Raw genomic sequence first — 27,216 nt, 5'->3', positions numbered from 1 at the left:
TAAAAAGAAGTATGAAATGATATTTTAGTAAGTTCACATGGAGTTAGTCAAACCACAAGGACCATTACCATGACAAATCTCATATCTAAGGGCTCAAAAGTTAAAAGTTTTTTTCAAATACCAAAAGTGCATTATTTTACAACAAAAGGACCATTTCTACAATTTATCTAACTTTTATGATGTTTGCAAATCTTTTACTCAAAGACCCCTCCTTTTCTTTCCCCTTAATGGCTTAATTCCTACATTTCCCCAAAGCCCTCGTCTCTCTCATCCCCTCCACACGAGATCCAGAGGGAGATCCCGCAAACCAAGAATTGGGGTTCGCATCTAATACTGCATCTATTATTAACATCAAATCGCGTAAACGAAACCCTAAACTTCAATATCTGTAAGTTGATCTCACGGCATTGCGATCTCATTTTATGTCAACTGTTTCCCTAATTTCTACTATTGTTGCAATATCATCTGGTATATGCTCCATCAGTACGTGTGTAAATCTGCTCCGTTATTGATAGTATTTCTGCAATCTAAACATCTATATGTCAAAAAACTCGTCGATTTTAGTTTAAAAGAGCAGTAAGCTGTGGTGATCTGTGTTTGGAGGTGTAGTCTATCAATGTCGATGTCGATCGATTACTGTTAATTTCCGCATGTATTCTAATTGCAGATTTCGATTTTTGGAACGGGATTGGTAATCTAATAGTTTCTTGCTCCTGCTGTTGTCATCTATGTTTGGAGGTCATGTGACTGCTCCTGTTAACAGTCCTCATCTACGGAAGTCTGGAAGTAGACAACTGTTTTCGGACCTTGGTGAGAGGAATTAGAGTTGATCTGAGCATACCAAATTGATTTCCATCTAGCTTCTTTCCTTTTTATCAAATCATGTTGCTCTGTTTTCTAAATTTTGTATTATTTCATTCGATAGAGTCAAGTGAAATGAAGGGTGCAGGCAGCACACCATTGTCAACTGCTGCTATGTTACCATCTCCTGTTTTGCTCTGGAGGCTTAAGGTAGTTCTTTCATCTTTTTTTGTTGTTTTTTGGTTATATGTTTGTGTGATCTATATCTAATCAGACAAATCATAAACAAATTCTGATAGTTTAAGGAAGCAATAGATCATATAAGCTTATATAAGTAACTTTATCTCACCCTTTGATGATCTGTTTTGTTGCAACTAAGTATGATGATGAAATTTGAATCAATGTGTTATTTTCAGGTGATGCTGTTCTTTTTATGGGGATTCAGCTGTTGCAAGGTTAGTTCCACTTCCACCCTCATTTCTAAATACAAAGCAATCTTCAGTACTATAAATTGGGTAGATTTTTCTAAGTGCAATGCTTTAATTGGTTATATTTTCCATAGTAAATAGGAAAAGAAGTTACAATGGTTTAATAGAAAGAAATATATGTTCTTTAAAAAGCCTACATTGCTGTTTCTTTTATGACATGTTAGATTGGATGGGATTCTGTCATGAGGATGAGTTTGGACCTTCGAGATCTTTTTCTTTATGAGGCATTTCTGTATTATAATCCTCTTCTTCTTGTGGTGAGTCAAACTTCTGTGTTGACTTTGTTTCTAAGGGATAATTATTCAGTCAATAATATTAATATATCATTTGTTGTATTTGTATATAAACATTTGTAGACAGCTGCTGTTTGGTTTTGGGGTGCAAACTTATGGGTTTTTGCCCAGTCTAATGTTAATTATTCCAAGATTTTTGACCTTGATCAGAATCATCTCACTTATAAAGAAATATGGAAGGTAAATTAGTTTATTATTATTATTATGGTTATTTTATTATATCGTTATATGTATGTCATCACTATATTAAATGGACAAATCTTGATTTTTGAAGTAATGTGATTTCTTCTGTCTTGTTAATTTTCATAGCTTATTCAAGGGGTGTTTTTTTTTTATTTCATTATTGAATGGAATGAATTAATGAAAGTTTTCTGTACACCCCATTTTTTGTTTATGTAATTTCTAGTTACACGAGTATTTTTTACAAGTTTCACGATTTTAATTACATTACAATTCTATTTTCCAAAAATATATTTTATTAAATCTTATTTGGGTCTTATGAGTGTCTATTATGTTTTATTTGTTATTTTTGTAAAAAAAAGAAATTCATTAGTTATAATTAAATAATTGGGTTAATCTCAAAAAAGACCTTATATTTTGTGTTTTTTTCCGGATTAAACCTCAAATTTATTTTTTACCTTGTATTTTTTCCGAAAAAGCCCTCAACTTTGTATTTTTTTTTCCAAAAAAACCCTCAACCTTTTTACTTTTTCTCGAAAAAACCCTCACAAAATATAAGGTCTTTTTCGAAATCAAACCCTAAATATTTATAGAATAAAGTTAAAACTATGCATTGTATCCACATATATTATAAAAAGTTGATATGAAAATTCTTTTCCTTTCTCTAAAGTAATTATCTAATATTTGATTATTCTTTATATTTAAATTTAAATTTTCAATATTTACAGTGTGCCACATGGATGACAATCATTGTTCCAACAAGCATGACTTCATATCTTTATTTATATTCTCATGGAGAAGTCTCATGGGCTGCATCTCAACCAGTGTAATAGATGCTTCCTTTCACATTCTTTCTATTTTTCTTTTATATAAAAATATAATATAATAAATAAATTAGTATAAACTATAAGGCATAACAATATAATATTAATAAGCTCAGGAAATGACCTTTATACATGTGGAAAACATATATATTTTAAGTATTTTTCTGGGAAATTGTCAGAAAACTCCTAATATTTTTGGAAAAGTTTCTCACTTTAGTCCCAATTTTTCTTTTGAACAGAAAAGTCCCGATTATTTGATTTTAAAAGAAAAAAAAGGACTTTTTTTGTTAATTTGAGCCAAAATGAAATAATTGGGACTTTTATGTTCAAAATTTCTTTTGGGACTAAAGTGAAACTTTTCCGAAAATATTGAGACTTTTCTGACAATTTCCTTATTTTTCTCCATAAATTAACTTCAATAATATTTACACATGATCTGTTTCAGGTACTTTTGTATACAGCTGTTGCAATTATCCTCATATTCCCTTTCGATATATTTTATTTGTCATCACGTTTCTTTTTATTAAAGACACTTTGGAGAATAGTCTTCCCATATCAGGTAAAGTCCATATCAAACAAGGGCAAATTTGGAAAAAAAATGTAATTTTTGCATACACATGAAGTGTTGTTTTATTTTTTTGATGAATACAGGCAATAGCATTTGCTGATTTTTTCGTGGCTGATATATTGACATCTATGTCAAAGGTATGTATCTAAAGAATTTTTTTTTAATATAATAAATGTGTCAGATTGTTTAAAGTGATTTATTAAATATTAATTATTTAGTAAATAAGATTAATTTTTTTTGATGTTCAGGTTGCTTCAGATTTGGAACGTTCTGTTTGTAGAATGGTTCACAAGCAGGTTAGTTTTCACATTTCTTTGGGAAATTGTCAGAAAAGACCTAATATTTTCGGAAAAGTTACACTTTAGTCCTAAATTTTATTTTTTGAACATAAAAATCCCGATTATTTGATTTTACACGATAATATGTCTGTCTTTTCCTGTTAAAAGGAAAAAAAGGACTTTTTTTGTTAATTTGAGCCAAAATGAAATAATTGGGACTTTTATGTTCAAAAAATAAAATTTGGGACTAAAGTGTAACTTTTTCGAAAATATTGGGACTTTTCTGACAATTTCCCTATTTATTTCCATTTTTAGATATGAATTTGATAGTTGGATCTTGTAAAAAATAATAATTTGAAAAGGTTATGTTTTTTCAGAATCGTAAGTGAAGAATACAAAAAAAAAAAAGCATAACTTACTTTCACCATGTTGTCAAATTTAGCCACTTAATCATATTCTTTAATCTTTATTGATTAAAAATTTAAAGCAACATACTTTTTTTTAGCCATTTAAGATTACCATTTTTCCTAACTTGTTTGAAAAAAAAAAGTATAATGGTTTAATCAGTAAATACAATGTATAGTTTAACTCTTCTATATGTGTTAATTAATTACAAATTATAAATATAAATTCCTTATTTACAAAAATAAAAATGAAAATTACTTCAGTCTCCTTAAAAAACCCAAATAAGATTATAGTAAAAAAATAATTTTCTAGTTTTATTTTGGTTAATCTCATAAAAGACCTTATATTTTGTGTGTGTGTGTGTGTGTATTTTCCGGATTAAATCTTAAATTTATTTTTTGCCTGAAAAAGACTTTGTATTTTTTTTCATTTTTTCCGAAAAGGCCCCCAGCTTTGTATTTGTTCCCGAAAAAAACCCTCAACCTTCTAAATGCTTCCAAATAAACCCTCAACTTTTTTAGTTTTTCTCGAAAAAAACCCTCACATTTTACAGTTTTTTTGGCAAAAAATGATGAAAAGGGCCAAATCGGAAAAAATGAAAAAAATACAAGGTCTTTTTCAAGCGAAAAATAAATTTGAGGTTTAATTCGGGAAAAACACAAATTATAAGGTCTTTTTTTAGATAAAGCCCAAAAAAATTGTAAAATGTGAGGGTTTTTTTTTTTTTGAAAAAAACTAAAAAAGCTGAGAGTTTTTTTTGGAAGCAATTAGAAGGTTGAGGATTTTTTTCAGAAAAAATGAAAAAAATACAAGGTCTTTTTCAGGCGAAAAATAAAGTTGAAGTTTAATCTGGAAAAAACACAAAATATAAGGTCTTTTACTCTTTTATGAGATTAATTAATTTAACCCCTTTTTTTAAAAAAAAAAAATTAGTAATTCCTTTTGAAAAGAATTATGTGATAAAAAGTTATGTGTTTTGTTATAATATATCATTCCATTCCATGATTGGAATAAGAAAAACCACCCTCTCTAACTATGAAAAGAATTATAAAAATATTGATAGAAATTAGAATTACATTTAAAGAAAAAAAAAAGCTTATCTATTATTATTATTATTTATTGGTTGGGGGGTTTTGAAGGTTGCAACAATTGCATGGTTTGAAGCTGATTCAGTTTGTGGGAGTCATGCTATTGCTATCCCAATTGTTCTTGTATTGCCTTACATTTTTCGTCTCTTTCAATGCCTACGCCAATACAAGGATAACAGAGAAAAAACTTCTCTACTAAATGGTAAAACCTTTATCTTTATAATTCATAATAATCTATCTATCCCCACTTTATCTTTTAAATCTCTGTCAAAACTCTAAATTTTCGACCAAATTTGTAATCCAAAAATTTCAAATCTGGGCCAAAAGTTTAAATCTTGAAACCTGTATGATCTGTTGAAAAGGCTCAAAATGAATACAATTGCAATGTACTTATAAATATGATTATGATTTTTTTTTTTAAATAGCATTGAAGTATTCGACAGCTGTCCCTGTGATTTTTCTTTCTGCATTGAAGTATCACGTGTTCCCCGACAGCTGGACCAACTTCTACCGCCCTCTCTGGCTACTCTCTGGCGTTGTGAATTCCTTGTACTCTTTTTACTGGGACGTCACTCGAGATTGGGATTTAAGGTACTACTTAAAAAAAATTTAAATGCAAGAAATAGCAACCTACTTTATTTACTTTTTTTTTTTTTTAATTGGATTATAACTCTTATAATAATAAGCATTTTCTTATTCTCTACTAGCTGCTTTACTCGGATCTTCAAGTTCACCAAACCTCATATTGTCTCACAAATTATTTATGGACAAAAATGGGTAAGAATTAAGAAATAAGAATCGTCTAATTTTACTTCCTTCTTCAATGCCGACACGGTAAATGACTATTTTACCCTTGTCTTGGTGAAGGTGTATTTTTGGGTGATTGGAAGCAATTTGATCCTACGGTGTACGTGGACTTACAAGCTATCCGCGCATCTTCGCCATAATCACCTCACGGTTTTTGCAATCACAACATTGGAGATTTTCAGAAGATTCCAATGGGCTTTTTTTCGTGTAGAAAACGAATGGAATAAAATGAATTCTTCCAAACAAAGCATTCAAATGGGTGATGTTTCGGGTGAAGAAGAAAAACTACTTAGCTTAAACAATCACAATGTATAGACATATTTGCCATCATATGATTATGATCCAACATTTGAGTTGTCTTTTTTCTTTATTTTTACACTAATTGGTAAACTTTTGTTTGTATTTTTGATTTTGTTGTGTTGTTAGCGAGGGTAGATCACTTGATATAGTCTTAATGATTTTTATAGCTTTTATAGTGAATGTTTTTTGAATATTCTAGCTTTCGTTTACTATTGTTTTCGTGGTAATCTTTGAATTGGGAGTGGCTAGCCTTTTTGAATTGGATTTGCATAAGGGCAAGTTGCAGAAAAATAATTTGGTTAGGTTTTTTTTTTTTAATCTATAATAACAATGTCGCTAATTGTATTTATGATGGTAGCACATTATGTCTTAAAATCGGTTAAATGCTTTACAAGGTTTATGTGTAAAAAGTTTTAAGTACCTCGCTATTATGGATAAAGAAAGTAAGCATGCTGATTTTATGTGTAAAAAATATGAGTCTGTCATTATGGGTAAGCAAGTATGTACCAAAAGTTCTAGACAATATTGCCATTTTTGTACCAACAAAGTAAGTATAATTTTATTGTGGATAAGGAAATGTAAGTACATTTATATTATTGGTAAAACATTGCGGATATTAAGGCTAAGGGAAATTGTCACCACGAGACCACTAGAAAAGTGTTGCCACCTATGCACCACGTCATATCTACTTAGGGCTGTTAATCGGGTCAACCTGATCGGGTTTCGGGTTAGTCGGATCGGGTTAGTCGGGTTTTCACAAAAAAATAATTTAACCCGGCACCGACCCTATTAAGGTATGGGTTGGTCGGGTTCGGGTTAATAGGGTCGGGTTAGCCGGGTTAAACTCAAACCATTTTTTTACTCTTTTCTTAACATCAAGAATGCATATAAACTGAAATAAATTAAAAAAAGATCATGGACATCATGGTTATTACAACATATGAGAAAACATGCATACCATAATAGCTAAAAGAGTTCTTCCATTATATATATATATATATATATATATATATATATATATATATATATATATATATATATATATATATATATATATATATTAAATAGATGAACTTTCAATCTCTAGTTAACGATTAACACCATGTAGTTTATTAATGTTTATAGTTAGTTTAAAGTAGGAATAACTATCAAAATAAATTCTTTACTTTCTCAGCCGCTCCAGTACTTTTGAGATTTTATATCTTTTTGGATTCCAACTTCACCGATGGGAGTTACTTGACCCTCGTATGCTTCTAAAGTCACAAAAATTTTATATTTTCAAAAGGTTTGTAGTCTTTTTGTACTGTTTAAGTAGAGAGCGGTGGAATATGTAAAGGTTGTGAATTCCTAACCGGGTTATTCGGGTTGACCCGAAACCCGATTTTTTTGTAAAAATCAACCCTAAACTCGACCCTAACTACAAATCGGGTTTGTCGGGTTAACCCGATTTGGAATTTTAACCCTATTGAACTCGACCCTAATTACCTTATTCAGGTTAGGGTCGGGTCGGGTTAATCGGGTTCGGGTTTTTTTGACACCCCTATATCTACTACCTCTTCATAACCAAACCACTAGCCTTTGGAAATGATCACAACTCCACAAACATTCTCTTTTATTCATGTAACCAATGAAAATAAAGATTTTTTTAGTTCTAACATTTAAAAAAAAGACGGTCAAAAAATGTTAGTCAATCAAATCTCTCGTCTTCGTCCGTCACCGGTACTACTCCACAGCCTCTGGGACGGTGTTCATTAGTGGGTTAATGTGCCATATAGGAACTCACACATGGCTTACCCATGCATACCGGTTGGCCTAATAAAAAAAAATTACTTTGCTATTTTAAGTAATATATGTTTGTGAAACTCTCTCTCTCTCTCTCTCTCTCTCTCTCTCTCTCTCTCTCTCTCTCTCTCTCTCTCTCTCTCTCTCTCTCTCTCTCTTATTTTTTTCTTTTGTTGAAAATGAAATTTTGGTGGATGTAAATCAAGAGTCAGGTTTGACAAAACCAAACTCTTACTCAATTGTTTTGTACTTTTGGCTAAACTAAGCCTAGTCTTGTACCTAAGAAGCAAGAGGGTCATCATACATGTATCAAATTGTCCTTTGATTAGAAGCTCCTATTTAATGTAATCCTTACTTTAACAAAGTTGTTTTTTTTGGCACAGCTGAATTATATTAAAACACTACTAGCAAGAAGCTAGCAACAAAGAACAATTAGAGAGAGTTGTTTAAAAGAGGTTTTTGTAACCACATAGTCAAAGTGGTGTTACTTTTACTATATCTATTCTCAACCAAATTGAAAGAGTGAATAACAACACTTTCAAATATATGACCTCTTCTCATGGCATGCGTCAAAGACTTTACTGTTCATGTATTGCAAAATGACCCAAATCGTAGTCATAACGACGATTTCAAGAACATTTCTCCTCACTGGACTCAAGGTGATAGAGTCCACCCAACTCATAAGGTCGTCAACGTTCCCGAACAGAAGGAAAGGAAATTTCACCCATTTGAAGACCTTCTCCCAGATCTGATTTGCCACCTCACAATTAACGAACACATGGTTTCAATCCCGAACCTGAAGAGAGCACGAGGGACAAAGGACAGAGGGAAACAATGTTTTGTATGTAGTAAATTAATTTCTATTGCTCCCATGATGTACACCATTTCCCCGAAGGTGAAACAATGTTTTCCTTTTACAATTGTTTTATCGTTTTATATGTTGCTCGCATTATTATTTTCCATTCTAGTTTGTTATCAAATTCGTTATTAGGTTTTACACTTGTTTACAAGACCAAGTGTTTTAATATTTCTTTCAAGTTTGTTTTGCACAAGTTGCGATGTATTTGGAATAATTGTTTGTCTCTGCCCGGGGATCCCCCAACAAGTGGAGTCATAACATCCATTTTTTATTGGTGTGCATTTTGAAATTTCCTTGTTTCTAAGTTTTTCTAATTTGCATTGCACTTTAAGTGCTCAATAAAATAAATTGACTTATCTGAATGTAATATTTATGCTACCTGATCGTATCATCATCATCTTATGATATAGTCACGGATTGTAACTATTAATATTGAATAATGGAAGATGAGAGTGTCATACCAGTGTTTTTCTCCCGAGGAGCTTGAACCTGGTATGTCTCCACGAGAGCTTAATGAAATGACACAATGGGAATTTGATTATACTAAACAACACCTAACAATCTAACTATGAACTTATAAAGTCAAAAAAATGGTAATTTCTACAAAATTATAGCTAGAAAAATGTGTGAGGCGTTTCCAAGATATAATGGCATTGAATGACCATTTATCAGGATCACCACAATATTCATCTGGCGTCCAAGCCATTACACCGTGAGGAACAAATTAATCCTCCAGAATTGGTAAACGGACGCAATTACAACACAATTCAATACCTACGCACATTCACAAGTGTTTGAAAAACTTCATGTAAATAGAATGAATTTGCCTTAAAAATGTAAAAATTGAAATATCCATATTGAAACATAAGATGGATAGAATAGCTCAGTGGAAGGAGAAGTCGTTAAAAATTGGGATCACGGCAAGACAACGTTAATCGCCTTGTCCACTGCCCTAGTTACACCGATGGTGTTTTGCCTCATCATCGCCATTAACATTCCACCAAAAAAAAAAAACATATTAAAGAAAAAAAACAAATGAGATTTCAATTACAATAATGAGCCTCAGTGTGTGTAACAATCAGATCATTGATTCAATCTCACTGAAATCCGCTAAGATAATTAAAAGTATCATCATAAGCTCGATCAAATTTGATAAAAAATCGTTGGATTTTTTTTTGTGCTCAGACAGCCAAGGGTTTGTCGTCAAACTGAATGGGAAGAAGAGCCCAAGATCAGAAACTCTAGTCCACAAATTGATTCATCAACGCACAAAACACAGATTATACATACAAACTATGTAATGCTAAACGTAAATGAAACATGGTTAAGCAATCAAAGGTTCATACGAAAGCACAGTGGTTAATTAAAGAAGAAGAAGAACTTATTGATGAAAGGACGATAGCGGTGCTGATTTATAGGGTTGAGTTTGTGACGGATAGAATCTGATTTAGGGTTTGGAAACTAGGGTTTTAGAAGCCGCTACATGGTCCATCCTAGTTTCACCCACTAATACCAATCAAATTAACTTAACCTTTTTTTTTTAGTTCAAATGTAATGTACTCCCATTTATTGCTTGTAGCATCTAAACCCGGTAATTTGGTATAACACACAAGTTTTCTGGGTTTGGGTTTTGCAAATTTATTTTTTTGGGTTTAATCGGATAGATTTGAATTTGTAATTTGTGTTTTGTGTCTTAGACACAAAGTTGCATGTATAAACATATATAAGAGAAGGATAATGAATTTGTAATTTGTGTTTTGTGTCTTAGACACAAATTTGCATGTATAAACATATATGAGAGAAGGATAATTCTCACATGTCATCTTGATAGGAACGATAAGATTCTAAACCAATGAAATTATAAGGGTAAGGGGAGTAATAACACTCCTGACACCTTGCCACGTCAGATTTAGAGTGTCACATCATTTTTGACAATTTAGCACATAACCTTAGCATTTGGTACGGAGTGATAACACTCATAGCACTCTAGTTCTTTTTTTTTTATAATTTAATTAAGTTATTTTATCTTAATCTAGAAACATTTTTTATGCATGAATATTAAACAAGTTTTTTTAAACCACAAACAATTAATAAGATAAAATAATAAAATAATCATTTTCTTCATTTAATCAATTCATAACAATTTACAAAATGTAGAAATCCAACAAGTATAAATAAGATAAAATAATAAAAATAAAACTAAGATACAATGTGTAGGTTCCTCTCTCCCAATACATAGTTTAGAAAATATCAGTTTTTTATAACCGACTAAATTACAATTCGATAACAATTCTGTCAACATCATACTTTGAGATAATTAAAATGGATATAAAAATATGGAAATAAAAACAACCAAAGGACTGATGCCTTCAAAAGAATACTTTCCACATTAGACTTTTGACATATCAATAATGATATGATATGGATGACAATTGGCAATTTTGTATTCGACATATCATTTCACTATTCCGAGGACATGCCAGTTGTATCCCTCTGTATAATAAACATGTTTACAAAATCAGGTTATATAATTTGATAATATTCATGGTCTGTGTCTGTGTGTGTTTATATAAACAATCACCTGAAAGAGAATCAATTGTGCTGAAAGGGTGGTTGCTTCTGTTTGCAGTGTTTGAACTTTTCTCTAAAGTTCAGACATATATCGTGCCTTCCTCTCTTTCGAACGAGCAACATATTGTCGATTTGCCAAAATCATGTAATTGTATTTGTAAGATGATCGGAAACTTCTAAAGGATGTAGCAACTAGCAAATCATGGTGAGGCTCTTTATCTTAATACAAAATTTCTCCACAAAATGGTCTTTTGTTTTATCAACAAGGAGATATATGTTAAATTGCTAATTAGTAATTGGATTTATGTTCTCACCAGCAGAACTTAGCATGAAAACGTTTTGCCTATGGCTTCCAATAATAAACCAAAATTTGCTACCGATGAATTTGCGTAGTTATAAGAAAGGAGGGCTAACATTAAACATTTGAAGAGAAAATTTAACAGTAATATACATGGAGGTGACCGGTGAACTTGGAGTTTGTTGAAAATTAGTCTTTTTGAGTAATTCAGGACTAACTTCATGCCATTGTTCAACTGACCATCAGACTTGTAAAAGTTTACAAAAATCAAAACTTTGATAATCACCACAAGTTTCTGCTTACATTTGAATAAAAAAATATTACAAGCCTTTTTTATTATTACTAATTTGTTACTTATTTAACAATTATTTCTAATGACTTGTTCATATGAATGATAACCTATTGATGCGGCAGCCAACAAAAGTCAGAAATCCATTTGTAATCTATCCTGATGGATAGAAATCCAAATCCAAATATGTAACAATTATGTATCGAAACCAAGGGTTGGCCATCTGTCTCTGCATAAACCGACCCATATATGATCAGACCCCCAAAGCTCACGCCAGAACCGAGAGCAACTACCCTACGTACACAAATCCAATTCCTTCAGAACCCCAAGTTGAGAATGATTTTGTCAATTAGGCATTTTACCAGACACTTGGTGGGCGTATTGACATAAATATACTTTTAAGCAGTTTCATCTCATTGAAAACCATTTAATCATAGAACATCAAGGATGCATTATGTAAAATACAATGTAAATTTCGTTATCAGTCATTTCCATATTTTCCATACTATGTGCATCATAACAAAGTAAGGCTGCACTATGGCTATTCTATATAGTAGTGAGGTTCCAATCATCATTATAGTCAAAACTTGAATTTTGTAAAACCAACAACAATTCATACATGTTTAAAGTTCATATTAGAAGGTTGCTTTACGTGCTCAATGAACAATCAATCATCCTTGCCTTTAAACATTCCGATCACAAATCACAAAGGTAAGGTATTTAGGGCTCCAATTGATCAATGTTGAAACTGGAGGCGGGCGTCTGAGAAAATGGCGAATCAAGGGCTCCAAGCTCAGTTTAAGTTGAAATAATGTTGAAGGTAAGGTATTTACAGAAAACAAAACCTTCAACAACCTCCTAAAGAAAATCACGTCGGCACCTTTCTCCAATCACAGCCAAGCTCCCGCTTCTCTCTCTCCTCCCGCTACCTCTGTAGCGTCTTCTCCTTGGCGAGTCCCCTAGAGAGTGTTAGGGGGCGGTGTTCAGTGTCCATAACGAGCCTTAGCGAGGGTGTATGGCGAGTCCACTCCTCTTAGTCTAATTGAAAAGATTAAATCAAATGAACACGTCAAGGTAAATAAGATCGTCATTTTAATAAGAGAGTAAAAAGAAAAGTTATATATAAATGATGACAGAACCAATCTAGCAAAGATTACCTTTTCTATCTAACTAACTTTCTTATATATACTACGTGAAAAAGAGTCGGTTAGGCTCTGACCTATGAGGTTAGGACATCTAGCTAACAACAACTGTCATTCTGTCACTTAACTAACAAATTGTGAAGCCCGAGTAAACAAAAAATACGAACACTAACAAGTCGTACACATATACAAGTGAAGACCTATAACATATAGTTACGAACACCCTTTTGCATCATAAATCAAACACATTAAATCTACGAACTCCAACAACCTCCCCCTTTATGTTGAGTTGCGAAAGCGATCTTCACTTGGCTCCATAAAAAACTTCATATATCATTCCAAGAATTACAATACGAAATGTTGGTTGGATTAATGTGTCTAAGCTCATAACTAAATTGATATATATTTGTAATTGAAAGCAAAATCCTTTTTGGGTTGCCCTCATAACTAGAACTTGGTTAGAATAATATTTATATAGAGAGGATAATTTATTAGATTATTATATAATTAATAAACTAAATGAGAATTATGAGGAAATTGTTTGTTAATATATTATATGATTAATATATGGAAATAGATAGTTGATCTGTAGACTTATTATGTGATTAATACATTAATACGGGATCAGTTGTTAAATAATTGATTTGTTAATTTATATGATTAATAGATTAATAACTGATTAAGTATTAATCAAAATTAATCTGGAATTAATTCAAGATTAACTAGAATTACTTAAAGGTGTAATGAGTGAATTATAATTGTTCATGATTGAGCAATGACAGACAATTCTAGAACGTAACATCATATTGCTCTTTTAGGGTTTCTAGAAGTTTCTTGGTAGTAGATAAGAAAAGAATTTTGTAATGCCTTTTTTCTGGTATGATGATATTTCAAGTATTCCATCTTTCCTGGAGAACTCGTTGAGTTGGAAGCCCCAAATCGACATGTTGAAGTTGTTTTGGCCGCGAAATTTTATGAGCCAACTCAACGAGTTGGGATGCCTCAATTCGACGAGTTGGAGGCAAGTGAAAAGAACCGTAATTTCAGGGTTTTGCACCCTATTTAAACACCTTAAGTCCTAGGTGTTGCCCTTATTTCCAGCCTCCAAAGTCCCTGAAGGGTTTTGAGCATCCTAACAACCTTAAGGTGTACATACAACCCTAAATACTATGGATCTATGTTTTCTCTAATTATACATGCAAAATGTTTTTCCAAAGCATTAACCTAACTAGCAAACAATCATGGGTACTTGTACAACAAAAATCTAGTTAGAATACATACCTTTTCTTGTAGCTTGATTCCTCGGACCTTTAAGAGCTTAGCACCCCAAATGTGATGCCTTAAATGCTTCACATAGCACCACCAACAATGGAAGGACTTGAGAAGGATTGTCTTGCACCAGATTCAGCTATAACTCTCCAAGAACACTTAGGTTCCGAGTTTTGGTAGCCTAGGGGCTTCTTATATAGTGTGACAAAACTAAGGTTACACCATGTAAACCTTAATGGGCATGACCTTCCATATTCCTTAGGCTCCATGGGTTTAAACCTCCATGGATCGTCCATGGGTTTAGCCCAACTTAAGGAATCATGGATCATTGGCCCACACCATAAGAATGAATGATTTACCAAATCACCCTCTTATATTTAATTAGTCTCTTTTGATCACAAAATTAATTCCAAATTAATTCTTTATCAATACTAATTAAATAATATGATTTCATATTAATATATTAGAACTTATAATATATTAATAAATCATGAATATCCTCTTCTCAAAAGTCCATCCTTACAAATTGTTCTGGTGTCAAGCAACCCAAATGGACCATGCTACTCTCGGATCAAGTACATACCAATTATAGTTATGAGCTTAGACACTAAATCCAACAGTCTCCCACTTGGATAAGTCTAATAACTATAACTACAAGTATGTCTTAAAACACCAACTAGCAATCGTAGCTCTTAAAAGCCTCTGTCGAACCAAGACGCTCCATTTTAGATAAGTGATCATATAATCCTCTGTTCTCAAGATATCAACCGGACAAATACATGGAACAACGTCATACTTATTGTCCAACAGTTAGTTTCCCGATTTTCGATTTGTTTGACATATAACTTAATTGAACACATCAATTTAGCTTTGACCGGGCCCGACACATAAGTCAAAACAAAATCATCGAGGGGCCTAAGATATCTTTTTTAATCCTCCAAGGACTAAAAGGAACAGATAAACTTCGACTCATATGTTTGTACTAACTACTCATCAAATTGTACACAACAACACGTTTTATAGCATCAAGTTACTGAAGCGGTTTCGTACTATATATATATATATATATATATATATATATATATATATATATATATATATATATATAGTAGGATCAAATGAGAACACCCAAAAGGTTGAGAATGTGAGAACATATGTAAACCATTTAAATATTCAAATCTAAGGCTATTATCAAAACAGACTATTTATGTAAATTCTGAAATTGTTGGTATTAAAGTGTAACTTTCATAAGTGATAAGGGTATAATGGTAATTGTAACTTTAGTCTATTCCTATAATCTATCACTCACTCTCGTATTTCCTTTCAAATTTCTTGTATCATTACCGCCTCCTATACACCACGATCTCTTCTTCTCTCAAACTCTAAACCCTAATCTAACCATTTTTGGAATGTCGCCCCCCCCCCTCACCCCACTTTCTTCATGTCTAGTACCATTCATCCCCTTCACCGTGTCATGACACCTCCTTCACCATGTCACGGCCGCCTGCCTTCATCATCTTTCTATGCCTTCATTATCGATCGGAGGAGATAAGGTTTTGAAACATAGAAGCAACATCAAAACCACCACCACTATTGTGTGCTCCTTGCTCTTGGTGTCACACACCCATTGTTAATGAATGTCTAAGCCTCTGCAATGATGGCCCTCAACCCAATTTGTCGGTAATGGTGTAGATGGACTCCGGTTGATGTGGTGAAAAGAGGCTTAAGGAGACAACCCGATGTTCGTCATGATTTACAGATCGGTACGTAACTTCTCCCCTAATCTGGAGTTTATTCATCTAGATCCGGTGGTGGTGATTTGCTCGTTATTGACAGATTAGTGAAATCTAGTAAATTTTTTATTTCTTTCAAAATAGTGTTTTGATTTCTTTAATATAGCTCATTATTGACAAATATGTGAGGAATGAATTTCATATTCCAATTTGCCATATATTATGTTAGCCTACTAATGCTTAAATAACCCCCACCTTAAAAAAGTAAGTTTATGGACTGATAAATTGAATTTGGTACCTTCATTTTGTAAGTACTTGTACACATTTATGCATCTGAATCCGTAAAGGGTAAACAAGATTCAAAGGCAAGACGTGAACTTTTATTAATGAAGTGTTATGGATACATTGATTTTTGTTAAGTTCATATATTTGTTTTTAATATTTAATCATGAACTAGTATAAAGTCGCTTGAAATTGCATATTATGTTTTTACTTTTGATTAATGTTATTAATGTACTCATTCATTATTAAAATTACTAGGTGTGAGACCCGTATGTTATACGAGTTTGATAAATCAAAAAATTAAATATAAAAGTTTAAACAAAAATTTATTTACATTTGAAATTTAAAATTTAAAATTTAAATTTAAAAAGAAACATATTAAATATTATATGAGTACTAATATTGTAATTTATTAGTTATTTCAATTAAGACAATTATTAATTGAGGTTCAAATATGATATGTTAATTAAGAAAAGATACACAAAAAGAGAAAATGACAAATGGAAAAACATTTAATCAAAATACCAAAAAATGACATGTGTCCAAGTTAATGAGAGAGTGACATGTGGCAAAATTATTTTCATTTATTACGGAAGATTATACTTAGTTTTATTGATTGGTTGCAGGTTCTATTCATACATGAATATAACTCTAATCACACATGAATATAACTTTATTTATATATATTTTATGTATTTTATATTTTGTTCATGTTTATTCGTTTATAATTTGATGTAATACATGTTTTTCTAAATCTTTTTCATTTAGTTAATTGTTAATTATATTTATTGCTTCTATTGACGGTATGCAGAAGAAATCAAGATGCGTTTACAATGGAATGTCAGAGTGTTAATATACAAACAAACACAAGAAAATGGAAAAGATCTTGCCTTATTCATTTATGATTATAGAATAATAGTTAAATATTTTTATTATAATTTTTGTTTATGTTCTATTCATATGTGAGTATAGGAAAATAGATATTTATTACATTGTAATTTTTTAGGTAAATAGCATAAAAAACACTCCGTTTACACCAAAATTCTAATTTGACACCGTGTTTTTTTTTGTCTCAAATTTGACACTGTGTTTTTCAGGTTGTTATAATTCTGACCACTTGACCGGTCAACCAGGTTACATGCTGACGTGACATGATGACGTGTCAGTTTTGATGACGTGACATGCTGACATGATATGCTGACGTGTTAAAATTTAATTTTTTTCCCAAAAAAAACACTAAGTTTTCACTTTTTTTTTTATTTCGACACTAAGTTTAATATTTTCTTTTAATTTTGACACTATGTTTTTTGTTCCAAATCGAACATCATTTTTTCTAATTTTGTTCAATTTTGACCATTTTTAATTTAAAACCGTATAAATATATTTTTTTATTACATTTTAAACCGTATATATATATATATATATATATATATATATATATATATATATTTGTTTAAAAACCACATTTTTATTTAAATATAAGGTGTTTTTTATGTTTTGTTTTGTTTTTTTACATTCAAATCATAATGTATATATGCATTAGTCATATCATGAGAATCAAACTAACCATAAACTTTTAATAAGATGTAAAATTTTCAGAGGTTGTAAACTTGACATCCGGGTTTTGATCGACTACACGCCTCCAAACCTCTAAACTCATTTTAAAGTTGCATATTTAATATAAAATACGGTTTTTGTATAAATAATACTTATTTATACATAAAGTTATGGTTTTAATGTAATATATATATATATAACTTTGGTTTTAATTTAAAAAAATGTATTTATACGATTTAAAATGTAATAAAAAAAATATATTTATACGGTTTCAAATGGAATATAGTCAAAATTGAACAAAATTTGATAAATGATGTTCAATTTGGAACAAAAAACATAGTGTCAAAATTGAAAGAAAAAATTAAACTTAGTGTTAAAATCGAAAAAACATGAAAACTTAGTGCTTTTTGTGAAAAAAAAATCAATTTTGACACGTCAGCATGTTACGTCATCAAAACTGACACGTCATCATGTCACGCCAGCATATAACCTGGTTGACCAGTCAAGTGGTCAGAATTGTAACAAACTGAAAAACACAGTGTCAAATTTGAGACAAAAAAAAACACGGTGTCAAATTAGAATTTTGGTGTAAACGGAGTGTTTTTTTATACTATTTACCCTAACTTTTTGTGTTATTATTTATATATATATATATATATATATATATATATATATATATATATATATATATATATATATATATAATGTGTTTTATTTGTTTATGTTTATAGTTGTGTTGTAATTTTTTCTCTGTAAATTGTGTTATATTAGTTTATTATTATAACTTAATTCATCTATTTATTTAATATTACAATCAGATTCATATATAATTACAAGTATGTTTTATTCTTATATGTTTACACATTTATATGAAATGATGAATTCATCAATATTTTTGATAAAGAAATAAATAAAAAAAATAAAAAAATGTTTTTTAGTCATGGTAAAAACACTTTTTAAAGAATATTATTGATTAAAAAACATTAAATACATTTCTAGTATTTAGGTAAAAAAATCAATTAATTAGATAACATCCCATAATTATTGGAATTATTAATTATCCATATTTAATTACATCATAAAATTCCTTTTATATCCTTATGAAATTATTGGTCTACAATTGTTCGCGTGTTCTCAACCTTTTAGGTGTTCTAATTTGAATATATATATATATATATATATATATATATATATATATATATATTCAACCAAACCAAGCTCATATATCATACATGTATGTTTAACACAATAATCTATAATTTAAAAGACGATAAAACTAATATAACTAAGGCCTAGTTTAAGGCACCAACTAAAAAGCTTAGGGGAAAATGACTTATAAGAGTAAGTAAGTTTTGAAATCATTCAAAAAATACCATTCAAGTTTGATCTTTTCAAAAATCACCATCTAAGTAAGGGTTATGTACAAAAAATACCCTCAAAGTTTAAGTTTTGTTGAAATATCACCTACTGGTGACCGACATCTGTAGGTAAGGTGAAAATGTTGCCTGCAAAAATTTAATTAACGGAAAATAAAAGATTACATGGCATTAGGAACATCTTAAGTGGATTAAGAGATACAAATCAATCGTCTTTTGACTTGATTGGATGGAGGGAAGCACAGAAGCGCACAAAGCTGTCTAGGGTTCGATCAATCAACCATCCTCTAGTGAAATCAATTTTTACAGCTGACCGATTTATGTTGCATTTATGACCAAATTTCCATTGTTTGTGGGTTTTGTTGCAATTATGACCAAATTGCCCTTGTTGTTACTTCCCATGTCCCTATATTGATTTGAGAGGTTTGATGCAATAAATTAAAATACAATTCTGTTTCTTGTATATTACTTTTCACATTGTCAAATGTTTCAAATTAGAGGTCTATGGTTTTTGTATATTACTTTTCATTTGTCAAATGTTTCAAAGTAGAGGTCTATGGTTTTTGTATATTACTTTTCATTTGTCAAATGTTTCAAAGTAGAGGTCTATGGTTTTTGAGATTTTGAGATGCCTGTATACAGTTCTACAGTTCTGAATGGCTTAATATAAAGTTCTGAATAAAAATTTAAAGCAACAACAATTCAAAGTGCAATTATGCCATTTTGTCCATTTATTGAATGGTTTAGTATAAAAAGTTTTATGAGGTCCCTTGATAAAAAGTTTTGAGTTTAGAGTATAATTATGCCCTTTTATCATGGACTAACAATGGTGCTGCCAAGGATATGGTTGTTGTTGTTTAACAGCTTCTTACTTCTTTATGTATAGGAAGAAACATGACAGGTAAAAAGCTATAATTGAATATATTGTGCAATGTAAATTGAGAATTTGAGAGTACAATGCTACAACGGAATATATTGATCAAAGTACAATAAGTTCATATAAAAATGACAATTATGCCCTTTTGTCCCTTTTATTGTATTTGATCTACTAATATGATTGTATCACGCTAATTTGATTGTATCACCAAGCTCATCTAACTATACTAAAAGTTGTTTCTAATCTTTCATGATCCCCATAAAGAGTCCTAAATGCTTTTGTTAATGACTTTTTTAACACATGAATACCCTCTACATCTTCCTTCCATTTCTTGTTATCACTTCAATGTAATTTTAGAATTCGAGGAGTATAATGCTAATAATTAAATATATATTGTTCATAGTAAAATAGCTTAATATAAAAAAGAAACAAAAATGTTATTCAATTATAGCATTTTCTCCGCTATGTGACCATTTTACCCCTAAATGTTAAAGGGAATGTACATTACGGTTAAGGCAATGTACTTTATAGTTTTGTCCCTTTATTTAAAATACATCACAACAAGTACTTTACAATTATAAACTAATTGATCCTACAACAAGGACTTTAAATTTATAAAGCAAATTATGCCATTTTCTCGTCATAGTAATCAATGTGACATTGTCAAAACAATCCATGTAAACTGAATTTTGATTCTGACTCATCATGTCATATTTTGTAGGTAAGGCTGATAAAACAAAACTTTGATGATGTTTTTTGAACGCTTTTTAAACATTCTTACCCTATAAGTCATTTTTCCAAAGCTTATTTATCAATAAACTATTCCAAACTATCTTATCAAAAACAATAAGTTAAGCAAAAACTATATCACATTAAACTTAGTTTATTTATGCCAAACTAAGGGGTTGTTTGTTAGCCTCTTAATCTGTAAATTAAGAGGCAAACTCTTAAAAATCCAGATTTAGACCGTTTGTTTGGGTATTAATTTTTGCCTCTTAATTTTGTTAATACCTCTTAAAGTTTCAGATGTAGAGCCATGTCTGAACTTAAAAAAAAAAAAACGCGCTTTCCCCTTCCTGCCCTAAAATTTCAACACTCTTTTTCGTCACTCCAAATTTCACGAGACCAACGTCCGTTTCTCCCACTCAACCCCTATCCGAGCTGCCTCCCTTCACCATCGACTTCGCCGCCGACAACCCCTCTAACGAGGCCGCCTCTTCCATCGCCGTCGGTAGTGCCGACTCCCTTCGTCGAAGTAGCCAAATTTTCCGATTCCAGGTGAAATTTTATTCCTTTGCCCTAAAACTCGATAATAAGATCTCTAGTTAATCGATCTCTGTTTTGGGTGAGGATCTAAGACGAAGTGGTTGATCTCATGGGAGTTAATCAGTGAGTTGCTATGAAATTTGTGACAAGTTCTATATATTGGGTGCAATGACTTGTGGCTTTCCTGGAAATCCATGAAATTCGACATGCTACTGTGAGGCTTCCTATTCAATACATATTCATTATGTATTATACAATAATCAAATAATTTATTATGGTGGCATCAATATGTTACATCAGATGGTTAAACTTGTTCATATACAAAATTTAGAGGGCTCATTTTCTGGTTATAAACTTCTTCTATTCATGTATTCCATTTGAAATTCAAATCAATGAGTTTGATTTATGCATTTGGCAACAAAATCTATAATGTATATGCTTTGGTGTTTGTATGTTATTCATTTGTGATATGCAGGTGGAAGCTAAGTGGGCTTTGTGGAGGGAAGAACAACAAATGTCTAGACCTGAAGCAATGTTGGGAGGAGCTCCAGGGGTACATGGACATAAAATTCTATCAATACTTTGAAAGTTATGGCTATATAACTGATGTAGTAATCACGTTTGACCTTCCATGAACCCAACAAGAATTTTGTTGAGGTGAAACGAGCACTTCCTAAAGACGTTATCCTTGGCAGCAATTTTGGCTATTATGATATTCAAATGGATGTTAATAGATTTCTGCAACAAACCTCTGGTTTGGGGAAAGAGGTGGTGGTGACAATATGGGCGTCAGACAAACAGGTTACTAATAGTTTGTATGTCATTTTTAAAAGTGTGGTTGGTAGGTGGAAATGTGTAGCTCATGTTTGCAATAGTTGTATCTGATTCCATTTATCAATTGTGTACATCTTTTTCATTTTTAATGTTTGCAGTAGTTTGTCTATTTCTATTTATCAATTGTTTACATCTTTTTCATTTTTAATGTTATTTTGGATTTCGTTATTGTGGATTTCTTATGGTGTCGGTGTTTATATTTGGATTTTGTATGATGCTTATATTTTTTTATAACTATTCAAGAGGTTGGTTAAATAATTATATAACGCAGAAACATTGAATTTAGCTGAAAATAATATAGAAGGGTAAAATGATCATTTTCCTTATTTAGCACATTAATTCAGAGGTTCCAACCAAACAACATGTTAAAAATCAGATCTTAAAAATTCAGAGCCTCTTAGAAATTCAGAGCTTAAAAATTAAGATCCTGCAAAACAGCCTCTCCCACCTAAAAACCTAAAAATAATTGGTAATTTCTACAAAATAATATAACTAGAAAGATGTTCGAGGCGTTTCCAGGATGAAATGGCATTGAGGGACCATTTATCAGGATCACCACGTATATCTATTTGGCGTCCGAGCCATTACACCGTGAGGAACAATTATCAATCCTCCGGAATTGGTAAATGGAGGCAATTGGAACACAATTCAATAACTACGCATACGCAAATTCACAACTGTTTAGAGCAACTTCAGGTCAATAGAATGAATTTGTTTTCAAACTGTATGAAACGAAGTATTTGTGTTCAAACATAAAATGGATAGAATAGCTCAGTGGAAGGAGAAGTCGTTAGTAATGGGATCACGGCAAGACAACGTTAATCGCCTTGTCCACTGCCCTAATTACACCGTATGGTGTTTTGCCTCATCATCGCCATTAACATTCCACCAAACATTACAATGTAAAGAGAGAAAAAAACATAAGGGTTTTCAATTACAATAATGAGCCTCAGTGTGTGTAACAATCAGATCATTGATTCAATCTCACTGAAATCCGCTAAGATAATTAAAAGTATCATCATAAGCTCGATCAAATTTGATAAAAAATTATTGGATTTTTTTTGTGTGCTCAGACAGCCAAGGGTTTGTCGTCAAACTGAATGGGAAGAAGAGCCCAAGATCAGAAACTCTAGTCCACAAATTGTTTCATCAACGCACAAAACACAGATTATACATACAAACTATGTAATACTAAACGTAAATGAAACATAGTTAAGCAATCAAAGGAGTATTTGAAAGCAGAGTGTTTAATTAGAGATGAAGGAAGAACTAATTGACGAAGGGACGATACCGGTGCTGATTTATAGGGTTGAGTTTGTGACCGATAGAATCTGATTTTGGAAACTAGGGTTTTAGAAGGCGCTACATGGTCCATCCTAGTTCACCCACTAATACCAATCAAATTAATTTTTTTTTTTTTTTTTTTTTTTCGTATGTACTCCCATTTATTATTTTATCCTCTAAACCTGGTAATTTGGTGTACGACAAGTTTTTTATTGTGTTTGGATTTTGCAAATTTATTTTTTGGGTTTAATCGTATGGATTCAAATTTATAATTTGTGTTTTTGTTTACATGTATAAACATATACTAGATGGGTATTCCTTGACAGAATGTGTTTGTGAACTATTTGTGTTGTGCATGTGGAATAAGTTCTCTTTAGAAATAGACAGGTTACATATGCATTTCATTATATTAATCAAGTCTTGAGGGGTTAGAGTAGGATACTCAAAAGAATTCATTATATTAGGTTATGAAAGAAAGAAACCAAAATGCTGACCATTAATCACACATTTTTTAAAATATATTTAAAAAAGAACTCGATTTCACAAATATTCATCTCAGTTTGATTGGTTTTAAAAGGCAGCAGCTAAGCAACCTGATGTACCACCAATGGACACCTGATGGCTACAATAGCTACAACATATAAGGCAAAATAAATGAATCAGCCATAAGACGGAAATAGCTAACTGTGAGTGCAAATTTTACGTTGTTATAGCAAAAAACTTTTGAAAATAGCTAACTACAAGTACAAGAAATATAGATTGTACATTTATTTAAATATTAATTATAGCATTATGTTTTCCTTTTCTAGGTTAACAACTTTGTAGTAAAAAAAAATTTACCAAATTATATAAGTGCAAATTGCCTTGTATTTGGGTTATATTGATTTTTACCTTCAAACATACTTTTAAGAGGCAAATGCAATTAATATAATGTCAAAAAATTAAATAACTAAAAAAAATAAGAAAAAAAAACAATCAAAGTCAGTAGTAAACATTGTAAGTTTTCAACTCCTATTTCTTTGGAAAAATATCCATTTTTAACATTAAAATAGAAAAGAATAAAAAGATTGTTTTCATATTTTTATATAAAACAAATACTATTCCAACAGTTCAATTTTAAATTTTTGGTCATCTGAGTTGTTGGGAGCATAAGAAAAGTTGTCATTACAAAAATTACTCTATGTAGAAGATTTAGGCATAGTCGTTTTTTGTTGTCATTTAAAAAAATAGACTTTTTTTACCCTAAGCTTTCATCTCTGCAACATAAAAACTCATATTCCCACCTTGACAACATCCTCCATTGTTTTTTCTCCTTGGTGATGTCATCATCTTTCCTAGCATATTCAAAACAGTATTTATAATTTCAGAAAGATTTCAAGAACTGAAATTGGAAGTGAATTTGCACATATTTTGATAAAAAAAAAGTAGTACGTCATGTGCTTGAAATAAGCCTACGGTAAAGCAAGAACCCTAGGTTTAGGCATCCGACCATTGCCCATTTTTTCCTTCTTACCCCAAATAAGACGACTTTTGGCCCGCACTTTCTACTCTTCCCCTGTAAAGCAGCTGAACATGATATATAATCTGACAGAAAATGTTCAACTAATGCTTACAAATTAAGTTCAAAATTGTATACACAGATCATGTTAAAAATAATTCAGAATTACATATTCGCCCAAATAATAAATATAAGTAATTAGATTTTTTTATAAATTATAATTTTGAAGGAGGATTTAGGTTACCTAACACCAACAATTAGAGCTACTTCTCCTGTTGTCATTGTTAGTTGGAAGTCACTTTCATAAAATATGTGTGATCTTCGTGTTGGTGGTCTTGTCTTAAAAGATTTCCAGGTTTGAACTTCATACTTATCAGTTCAAAAAACTGACAAAAATAACACCTTTAATCAGTTAATATACACGAAAAACTTAGAGTAAAGAAATATTAATGTAACAGGTCTAAAATGTCTATTTGGCATTTTAACAAACTGTTGGTGGGCATACTTCAGTTAAGGTTTACCTCCTAATTTTTCCAACATCATTGAATGACTCCTCCAGATGAAATTTTAGGTCAAATTAACAGTTCATTTCCTATAATTTACTCTAAACAACAACAAAAAAAAACACAAAACTGCATACATAAGTTAACCGAAAAGATTGACTGTCGGTTTGAGAAAGTGTATGGCAAATTGGAAATGAAAATGTACAATTTTAGTGTAAAAAGTTGTTTCTCTGAATTCATGTCGGGGTATTGCCTGCATCAAACACCTACAGTTCAAGCTAATAAGAAATTATTTGAATAGAACCAACAATATTCTCCAAATGATTCAATAGGTAGTAAACAATATCATACCTTTAATGGACTGCAAGTGTCCTCATAACAAAGAACAAAAGAAGAAGACAGAAGGCTAGCCATAGCTTCCAAAATCACTCCAATCAGTGGAATCCATTACAGGAAAATAATACGTTGCCAAATTCCAAAATTATAAAAAGAAATTGTCGAATACCTAGAGTATATCTTCTTCATACCAAAGGAAAAAAAACTGCAAATACATTGACCAGAAACAGAAAGAAAATAAAGAAGAGAAAGATATTTGCACTCGACTTCGATTTCACTTCTTGGTGGTGGCGACTTCATTGAAGGCGATGAACAGACATCGAAGGTTTGGGAGGAGTTCAATCGCTACTCCTCCCGCCTCCCTAACGGAAAATCAAGTGTCGACATCCGTATATGGAGAATGGGAAGTGGTGTGTCGTGGGTGTCTCTGTGGTGGTGGTAAGACACGGTGGAGACGAAGGGTATATAAAAAGAGATAGCAGGGAAGATCATGAAACCCATATCCTTTTCACATGATATAACCATTCCTTACATGAAAGCCTTTCATTTACCTTCACCATACTTGTTGAACCCAGACCTACAACATATTGTAAAATTTCATATTTATCATAACCTGATAAAAATTATCTGAAATGAACAGTATGAATGTAGTGATAATCATGATGAGATTGGAAAAAATCAACAAAAACATAAGTTATCAACTTAAATAAAGCAACAACCGTTGTACATAAAGAAAATAACTGAAAAAGATGTTGGATTAGGTGAATGTGGGAATCGACAACAAACCCAAATCAAACTGAAGAACCCAAAACTTTTGTATTCTACGCCTCCAAAATGGAGCCTTAAAAACAGAAACCCATCGCCGTAGTGTACCCCCAACCTCCCTCATGGGGTGGTGACTATTTATTGGAAAATTGCCACGAAAAAATTAAAAATAAAAATAAAATTTTGAACATCAAACCCAAAAATGGAAACAGGGAAATATCTAAAAACCTCTTTAAGAATACGTGAATTTGGAAATATCTAAAACCTTGATAAGAAGATGTGAATTTGAAAATAGCTTATGTTCTCCAGGCCAAACATGTTAACTTCAGCCATTGACAGCTCTGGTTCCTTTTGATGGGTTTTATGTATAAGAAACATCCCTATGTGCTCATACAAACCCTAATGCTTGGATCTAGGTTTCTCTATTGAACATGCTTTGATTCCAAGACTTACAAACCTTAATCTAGCATATAAACAACAAAAATAACATATAGAATCAGATCTAGATGTTTACCTTTTCACTTGTTGGCTTAGATCTTCTCTTTCTTTTTCTCTTGAGCTTAGAGTCACAAATGCAACTCCTCTAATGGTTCACAATCCCCACAAGCAAGAAGGCAATATGAGAGAGGGAGAGAGAGAGAGGCTAGAAATAAGCCTAGGGAT

General features: G+C 31.4%; 1 protein-coding gene, 1 long non-coding RNA gene and 8 other non-coding genes across 21 annotated transcripts; 1 reads left to right on the top strand and 9 right to left on the bottom strand.

Moving 5' to 3' along the window:
* The first annotated feature begins 216 nt into the window (after positions 1–216).
* LOC111903693 (uncharacterized) lies at positions 217–6,225 on the top strand. The gene is made up of 14 exons (XM_023899442.2): positions 217–388; positions 668–810; positions 926–1,011; positions 1,218–1,256; positions 1,454–1,546; positions 1,646–1,762; positions 2,491–2,586; positions 3,032–3,145; positions 3,238–3,291; positions 3,403–3,450; positions 4,977–5,127; positions 5,351–5,516; positions 5,633–5,702; positions 5,793–6,225. The coding sequence occupies exons 2-14, from the start codon at positions 729–731 to the stop codon at positions 6,045–6,047; spliced, it is 1,371 nt and encodes a 456-aa protein (XP_023755210.1). The 5' UTR covers positions 217–388; positions 668–728; the 3' UTR covers positions 6,048–6,225.
* A 3,068-nt stretch (positions 6,226–9,293) lies between these two features.
* On the bottom strand, positions 9,294–9,416 carry LOC111903817 (small nucleolar RNA snoR80). Its single transcript, XR_002854301.1, has one exon. It is a non-coding gene; the product is annotated as a small nucleolar RNA snoR80 (small nucleolar RNA).
* Positions 9,417–9,551: 135 nt separating this feature from the next.
* LOC111903815 (small nucleolar RNA Z152/R70/R12) lies at positions 9,552–9,663 on the bottom strand. The gene has a single exon (XR_002854299.1). It is a non-coding gene; the product is annotated as a small nucleolar RNA Z152/R70/R12 (small nucleolar RNA).
* A 67-nt stretch (positions 9,664–9,730) lies between these two features.
* On the bottom strand, positions 9,731–9,814 carry LOC111903811 (small nucleolar RNA R11/Z151). Its single transcript, XR_002854295.1, has one exon. It is a non-coding gene; the product is annotated as a small nucleolar RNA R11/Z151 (small nucleolar RNA).
* Positions 9,815–9,846: 32 nt separating this feature from the next.
* On the bottom strand, positions 9,847–9,947 carry LOC111903808 (small nucleolar RNA Z157/R69/R10). Its single transcript, XR_002854292.1, has one exon. It is a non-coding gene; the product is annotated as a small nucleolar RNA Z157/R69/R10 (small nucleolar RNA).
* A 12,718-nt stretch (positions 9,948–22,665) lies between these two features.
* Positions 22,666–22,791, bottom strand: LOC111903820 (small nucleolar RNA snoR80). Its single transcript, XR_002854303.1, has one exon. It is a non-coding gene; the product is annotated as a small nucleolar RNA snoR80 (small nucleolar RNA).
* Positions 22,792–22,933: 142 nt separating this feature from the next.
* On the bottom strand, positions 22,934–23,045 carry LOC111903816 (small nucleolar RNA Z152/R70/R12). Its single transcript, XR_002854300.1, has one exon. It is a non-coding gene; the product is annotated as a small nucleolar RNA Z152/R70/R12 (small nucleolar RNA).
* A 25-nt stretch (positions 23,046–23,070) lies between these two features.
* On the bottom strand, positions 23,071–27,216 carry LOC111903694 (uncharacterized). Of its 12 annotated transcripts, none has more exons than XR_006185444.2 (6): positions 27,068–27,216; positions 25,658–26,365; positions 25,471–25,553; positions 24,965–25,335; positions 24,735–24,785; positions 23,071–24,082 (listed from the first exon to the last, which is right to left on the bottom strand). It is a non-coding gene; the product is annotated as an uncharacterized LOC111903694 (long non-coding RNA). The 12 variants fall into 12 exon arrangements; XR_008225797.1 differs by having other exon boundaries at positions 24,965–25,553; positions 25,658–25,718; positions 25,804–26,365; XR_008225793.1 differs by having other exon boundaries at positions 24,965–25,035; positions 25,194–26,365.
* Positions 23,112–23,195, bottom strand: LOC111903812 (small nucleolar RNA R11/Z151). The gene has a single exon (XR_002854296.1). It is a non-coding gene; the product is annotated as a small nucleolar RNA R11/Z151 (small nucleolar RNA).
* Positions 23,229–23,329, bottom strand: LOC111903809 (small nucleolar RNA Z157/R69/R10). The gene has a single exon (XR_002854293.1). It is a non-coding gene; the product is annotated as a small nucleolar RNA Z157/R69/R10 (small nucleolar RNA).

Source organism: Lactuca sativa, chromosome 8 (assembly GCF_002870075.4).
Source record: "Lactuca sativa cultivar Salinas chromosome 8, Lsat_Salinas_v11, whole genome shotgun sequence".
Lineage (NCBI taxonomy): Eukaryota > Viridiplantae > Streptophyta > Magnoliopsida > Asterales > Asteraceae > Lactuca > Lactuca sativa.
The sequence above is the reverse complement of the archived record's forward strand: the minus strand, read 5'-3'. Positions and strand labels throughout refer to the sequence as shown.

Bases quoted from the DNA above. Each gene is read 5' to 3' on its own strand.
- LOC111903693 (XM_023899442.2), top strand. From the start codon at position 729: ATGTTTGGAGGTCATGTGACTGCTCCTGTTAACAGTCCTCATCTACGG. The intron at 2,587-3,031 runs GTGTAATAGATG...GATCTGTTTCAG, and splicing joins CATGGGCTGCATCTCAACCA to GTACTTTTGTATACAGCTGT. The intron at 3,292-3,402 runs GTATGTATCTAA...TTTGATGTTCAG, and splicing joins TATTGACATCTATGTCAAAG to GTTGCTTCAGATTTGGAACG.